This window comes from Merops nubicus, unplaced genomic scaffold (assembly GCF_000691845.1).
Source record: "Merops nubicus isolate BGI_N331 unplaced genomic scaffold, ASM69184v1 scaffold10157, whole genome shotgun sequence".
NCBI lineage: Eukaryota > Metazoa > Chordata > Aves > Coraciiformes > Meropidae > Merops > Merops nubicus.
This window is the reverse complement of record NW_008622268.1, coordinates 1-7,011: the sequence shown is the minus strand read 5'-3', so window position 1 is coordinate 7,011 and position 7,011 is coordinate 1. Positions and strand designations below refer to the sequence as shown.

At 48.6% G+C, this 7,011-nt stretch overlaps 1 protein-coding gene across 1 annotated transcript in view; it reads right to left on the bottom strand.

The window, feature by feature from the left end:
* Positions 1-6,930, bottom strand: part of LOC103777183 (serine incorporator 3-like) — a 7,942-nt gene extending 1,012 nt beyond the window's left edge. Inside the window, exons 1-7 of the mRNA XM_008944726.1 lie at positions 6,762-6,930; positions 6,096-6,289; positions 5,241-5,320; positions 3,443-3,580; positions 1,799-1,968; positions 1,003-1,093; positions 419-596 (exon numbers count right to left, since the gene is read on the bottom strand). Of these exons, the coding sequence (XP_008942974.1) occupies positions 419-596; positions 1,003-1,093; positions 1,799-1,968; positions 3,443-3,580; positions 5,241-5,320; positions 6,096-6,289; positions 6,762-6,797 (887 nt within the window). The 5' untranslated portion in view covers positions 6,798-6,930. The remainder of the gene's footprint in view (positions 1-418; positions 597-1,002; positions 1,094-1,798; positions 1,969-3,442; positions 3,581-5,240; positions 5,321-6,095; positions 6,290-6,761) is intronic.
* Between the last annotated feature and the right edge of the window lie 81 nt (positions 6,931-7,011).

The following is a 7,011-nucleotide window of genomic DNA, read 5'->3' as shown; positions in this document are numbered from 1 at the left end:
GAGCGAATGCTGCAGCACAACCCAAACACAGCACGCTTTAAAAACTCCTCTTTGCAATCGGTGACGTTTGCCAACAAGCAACAGATCACAATACGTGTCCAGGACTAGCAAATAACATTTCTAAACCCATCCGGAATGAGAAGAAAGCTCCCCTGAGAGACCTGTTTTCCCCCAAGCTTTTGTTAAGCTAATTCAACAATGTTCCTAGTCCAGGCCTTGTAACAATTTTGGTGTGAATTGGGCTGATGAAGCCTATCCTCATCCCCAGAGCAGAACACACTTCTATGCGCCATACTTGGGCCTGAGGCAGCGGCCGGATACGAATAAATACAGGTACATTTTTCACTAGACCCAGATTCAAACAAGAAAAGGCAGACAAATCCCATGGTTTAGCATTTGACAGCAGCACGGATCCTACCTGGAATACAGGAGGCAAAGGACAAAGATAACCAATCCAACAACGCTCTGGGCATCCCACCACTGCAGGGACTTGGGCGGCGCTTGAGTAGCAGGCACCAAGGTGGTATTTGCTGGGCCAGCTGTGGGTGTAGCTATCTGGGTGATGATGTTCAGCAAACTCGGGTTACAGTTTCGTTCTGAAAGGGGTTTCAAGGCAGATGAAAGAGAGATGAGCTTTGACAGCACTTAGTTAAGAAAAGATGACCGGTACGCTTGCAATTTTCCATTCCCTTTAACTGCTGATCTGAGTCCCCAGAGGCAGCAATGGCACAGAATATTCTTCCTTCCTGTAAGCTAGGCAAGGGTGTAATAAATAAATAATATCAGAATACCCTGACACATTGGTTTTGGGTTTTTTTCCCCCCCCCTCACAAATACCCCATTTTACTTCTAGAAAAAGGCATTTTGATAGTTTCAGTAAAATCAGCTCTACCTCCTCAGTAGATTTTATCCAGACACGTCATCAATCCCCACACAGGGATCTGCAAGAACTACAAGCCCACCAACAGCTCCTGCTCTCACAAGGTGTTACTCACTGCTTACCAGGCTCGTTGGACATGGCTGACCAAGTGAGGTACATGGTGTAGAGAGTGATAACTGAGGACTGCAGGAGGCCAGAGCGAGTCTGATGTTCCTGTTCAAAGAGCACAGCAAGCCAAGGTCAAAAGGGCAAGTTCTAGTTTTACCCTACTGCCACAGACTCAACAATTACTAGCATTAAAAACTTTATATTTCAGAAGTACACTGGGCTTTGCTCTGTGTTCAAAAGACCAGAAGAAGCTCCTTAGAGTAATATGATTTATGCAATGAGCAAATCAAACATGGAAGGGATAAGCAAACCAAACTCCATTTTTATGTGCCCAAGACTTGGTTTCTTGTTCTGAGTTAGTCCCAAATTGCTCAACAGTTTTGTAGATATGAATCTAGCATGTGATTTATTTGAGCAATACCAATTCAGAATCAAGTAACATGCAAGTTTCCCCTCATATTAAACACATTTACCCATCATTTCCAATCTACAGTATCAAGCCAATAAATTCCCAGCTTATTTTGCTTTTTCCTAACGGGTTTCTCTGTTCTGCCAGAACATTCACCACTGAAGCCACTCCAGCAGTCCCCCACATAGAAACAAGTCCTGTAAAAACAAAAGGCTGCCTTCAGGAAATACGTCACTAACTTGTGCCTTGGTTTCAGAGCATGATTTATCTTTTAAATGTTCCTATCTAGCATAGCTAGAACAGACAAGTATTAAAGCTCTTATGTCTGATGGGATTGGTGCTACAGCTTTCTTACTTCCCTGCTTTGTATGTCAGAGGAAAATGGCAGAGAAAAATACTACCTGAACTTTTGGAAGGATAGAAACAATGGAGACAGCAATGCACAGGATGATATTAATGCTTATGAAGAACTTGTTCTCAGTGCAGTCATCAGGCTTTGTGTAGAAAATGTAGAAGAGCACAACAAAAACCAGTGACAAGGTGTAGAACAAGCTGGTACAGGACAGCAGAGCTGGAGGGGAAAAGAAATTCACTGTTACAATAGGCACATAGTTTAACAGTACATCTGAGGTGTTCTAATGGCCAGCTACCCCTGTAAGGAGACAGTCCCTCATTCAGAAAGCTAGACTAGCAGAATGTATTTTTATTAGGTATGGCTGAATTTCTGCTTTGGCTCAGTAAGTAATGTGGCTCAGAGAAAAGCTAAAGCTGCCATGAGGTGAATAAAACCTGCCTTACAGTGGCAGATTAATTGCTTTAACTGATGTCAAGCCACAGTGTCAAAATGAAAGTGCTTTTTGCATGGTTCTCCTGGGCTATTTGTGAGCTCTCAATTCCCCCTCTATGCTAGAGGCCTGCCAAGGACAATAAGGCAAGCTGGCCTCAAAGCTCTTACACAAGTGCAGGCTCTGTGGTGGAGGAACAGGAGGCGTTGGTGGCCCCTGACTCCAACAGAGCATGCACATGGACACGGTCCATTACCAGACACTTTATGGGGGATACCTGATCAGAACGACCACCCAAGACCCCATGAAACACATCTTGCCTCATTTCAAGAAGATTCTCAAGTCTATGAGACACATGTGCAACTTGGAGAACACCCAGCAACTTAGACACTGCCCCAGAGGACAAATCTACACTCAAGGCACAGAATTGGCATCGACCCACCACCCACAGAGCAGGACCTCGACTCCAGCCAACGTGGCTGGATCCACAGGTGGTGAGACCTCTTCTCTTAACTTTCTCCTGTCTTTCTTTCCCCTCACTTTACTTTCTAACTCTCTTCTACTCATTTTTGCTGGGATTAACCAGTGACACGTTTTTAGCCTTAGATTGCAAGTGAGGAAACAGTTGTCCAACCACGTGCCTTTATCCACAACGCTTACTGATTGTCATTAGGAAGAGCCAATAAACAGTGTTGTATTGTTTTCTGAGTCATGGTCATAGCTTCACCACCTCTGCTGTGCAGGAATAGCCATTCTGTGGGGATTACAAAGATTCACCTCCCTCATCACACACTGGAGGGGTAAAGCCACCCATTTTAACTTCCTTTCTGCTACATTCTTTCTAAGAAGCTGCCAAAGGCTGTGGCAGCAATCACAGCCATGAGCACAGAACCACAACAATTAGCACTTTGTGACCCAGAGGTCAGCAGGCACCCAGACACTTTGTGTGGTCCTACTGCCACCCACTGCCCGAGGACCCTGGCAGGGGAGGTGGCAAAGCACAGTCAGAGGGGAGGAGAGCCAGGCTGCCAGGGCTGGCCCACACTGGAACCAGGCAAGTGGTGTTTACTGTGACTATCAGAGCTGCTCATCACAAGCCCAGAATCTTTTGTGTTTATTTAATGAGAGCAACACGGCAGCTTTTAGTTCCAAATGTTTCTGGAGACTGCAGAGTGTAATTCTAGGTATGTTTGCAAACTAATGTTATTCTGCAGAGTGCTGCCCAGGAGAGACAACTCCATTACAGGGTAAGAGTCCTACCTGCATACCAACACTTAGAATTTCCCTCCTCCATCTTCTCAACCCAGCTCTCGTTCCAGGAGTGAGCAAAGTCCACAAGAAGCACCAGCTGGATAAGAATGAAGAAGAAGGCTCCAAAAACACCAATAACAAACCAGGCTTGAAAAGGGAGCAAGAACAACAGGGTTAGCTCTCATCATTTGCACGCTACCCCAGTTTAAAATAAAATAAAAAGCTCCTAATTACCCTGCAGACAAATAATGAAAAACTTGGAAAGGATATTGAGAACTGCAGATGCTGTCCATCACAAGGAGTCCCACCTGCTCCAGGGTGCAGCCTGTGCTAGTCAAGCTGGGCATGGCAACGTTCAGCCCCACGCACTTTCAGAATGAACACAAGACCTAGCAGAAGACATCTTTGGTATTTAAGTACCATCCTGCCACAGTTCTCTGAGGTTCAACAACCCTTTCAAGTTCCTGCCACATGGCCAGACAGTAAAGGCTTCTTGCATAGGTGTTTCAGAGACTCTAGGGAAGTATTTTGCACTCGTCAGTGTTCTGAGCTGCCTCTAACCTAGTGTCAGCAGCCTGAGCCTAGTGACAGTCTCACAGAACTGAATTATCACTACCCAGCACCTACACACTTGCACAGGGATTGCTTCCTGGCACCACTTCAGCTGGTCACCAAACACTGGATGAACCAACACACGCTGAAGAAGCAGGAGAGAACCTGTGTCTTCTGCCAGGTCACTTTGACAGCTATAGCCTGGAAAGTCTGTGGAAAGATCTGGGTTCATTAAACAGAATTCACAGAATGCTTTGGGTTGGAAAGGACCTTTAGATCTCATCTAGTCCAATCCCCATGCACTGAGCAGGGACATCTACAATGAAAGCAGGTTGCTCAAGAGCCCCATGAAGCCTGACCTTGAATGTCCCCAGGGATGAAGCCTCCACCACCTCTCTGGGCAGCCTGTTCCAGTGTTTCACCACCCTCATAGTGAACAGCTTCCTCCTAATGTCTCATCTAAACCTCCCTTGCTTGAGAATAAAGCCATTGGCCCTCGTCCTTTCGCTACACACCCTTGTAGCCAGTCCTTCCCCAGCTCTCCTGCAGGCACTGGAAGGCCTGGTCCCCCCGGAGCCTCCTCTTCTCCAGGCTGCACAACCCCAGCTCCCTCAGCCTGGCCTCACAGCAGAGCTGCTCCAGCCCTCGGGTCATTTTTGTGGCCTCCTCTGGACCCACTCCAATCGGTCCATGTCCCTCTTGTGTTGAAGGCTGCAGAGCTGGACACAGGACTCCAGGTGAGGTCTCACCACAGCAGAGGAGCAAAATCACTTCTCTCCATCTGCTGGCCACGCTGCTTTTGATGTAGCCCATGGTGTGACTGGCTTCTGGGCTATGAGTGTGCATTGCTGGCTCCTGCCCAGCCTTTTGTCCACCCCAGGTCCTTCTCTGCAGGGCTGCTCTCTATCACATCATCCCCAGCCTGTGCTGATAGCAGGACTGCCCCTCCCCAGGTGCAGGACTTTGCACTTGGCCTTGCTGAACCTCATGAGGTTCACATGGGCCCACTTCTCAAGTTTGTCCATGTCCCTCTGGATGACATCCCATCCCTCTGGCATGTTGACCTCACCACTCAGCTTGGTGACATCTGCAAACCCACTGAGGGTGCCTCAATCCCACTGTATATACAATTGATGAAAATACAGTACTGGTCCCAGCACAGAGCCCTGAGGGACACCACCTGTCATCTGGACAGCAGCCACTGACCACCAACCTCTGCATATCAACCAACCCCATGATGATAAATTAACTGTACCTCTTGTGAAAGGCCCTTCAGGAATGTAAAACGCTCCGACCATGAGAGCCACGATGGCAGCTATTTTGAAGAACCAAAACCTGTAAAAGAATACATAAGTTGCAAATACTGGTCTCACTCTGCACACAATAGTCCTGTTTCACACGCTCTGCAAACAGTTTGCTGTACACAGGTGAGGGGCTAATAGAAATTTAAAGAAAAAGAAAAACAGTTGCATTCAGGGGGATTACAGATGAAGATGTTCACCCAGGTGCACAGCAGAAAGACAAAAGGCAACATAAGCAAGCTGCAAAAAGAGAAACCACAATTAGATATTGAAAAAAACTGCCCACAGAGATCAAAGTGTCCCCATCCTCTGAGACATTCAAAACTCATCTAGACAAGACCCCAGATAACCTGCTCCACACTGGTCCTACTCTACCCAGGAAACGGGATCACAGGATCTCCAAAGGTCCCTTTCAAATGAAATGACTCAGTGATAAGTCTGTCATCTAGCCTCGAACTAACCCAGTTAAATCAGTGACTCAGAAACCAGTCCTGCTGCCTTACTGGGTCAGACTGGCCGAGTGAATGACCCGCTGAGCAGCAGTCAGTGCGAGGCTGGCCACAGAAACCAGCCAAAATCCAACACCTGTGGGAAGAGCAGGGAGCCCAGAGCCCAGCCCCTCCCGTTACCCAGCCTGCCAGCCCTGCACAGCTCCCACAAACCAGCAGCTTTTTAGGGAGCTAGAGCATTGCTCTGTGCTCAGTTCAGAACACCCAAGGCTGCCAACGCGCGCACGAACGGCTCGCCGCTGCGCGGAGCCAAGGTGAGAGGCACGAGGCTGGCAGAGCAGGCAGCTGGCTCACACCTACCCGTTGTGCACCGCGGCCCTGGGGTCGCTGCTCGTCTTCACCGCGATCATGAGCAGGGAGCAGAGGAAGAAGAACAGAGCCATGGCAAAGCTGACGCGATACACGGCGCGGTAGCCGACGAAGACGTCGCAGCTGACGAAGCCATCCACGTGGGGGAGCAGGGTGTGAAGCCCCTCCTCACAAAACCCGGGTATCTGAGAAGAGACACGTCCAGTCGTGAAATTACATCTGCGCCTGCAGTTCCAGTCTTCCAGCAGTCCAACAGCTACGGCTGTCAGCAGCTGGCCTCTGGGAGGTCTGACAGCAAGACTTGTGCTCAGCTGGCCTGCACAGATCTCAGTCCTGTCTGCCTGTCCCCATGTCACTGCTAGCAGCATTCAGGAAGGTTAAGGGACCAGAGCAGCAGGCCTCTGATAACGACTGGCTAGCACCAGGTTTCACAGACCAGGCACGTACTTTAAAAATGTACATTTTTCACAGTACAAAAATTCACCGAATTCACTATTTCAGCTAGAAGCTGTTCCATACATGCAGCCTCTTAACTGGGGGGATGAGTCGTATTTGGACACTTGTGTTTGTCACATAATCCATTCCAATTAAACAGAATCGATAGTCACTGGCAGAATGGTTTTGCAAACAGTTAGAAAGAGGTTTTCCCCTCCGTACCTTTTTCAGCTGCTCCTCCATCCCCGGTGCCAGCATAATGCAGGCGAGAATGGTGCTGAGGAGGAGGAGGGAGGCATAGATCAGACGCGTGACTGTTGAATTCTTGCTGTTGGGGCAGCATCGGCACAGCAGACAGGAGGCACCGCTGCACAGACAGGGAACCTGAAGGGCAGAGACATAAAATCGGCAGTAAGGACACTCCCCGGGGACACCCGGACACAACCTGCCTTAGCAGGCCAGGCTCCGTTCC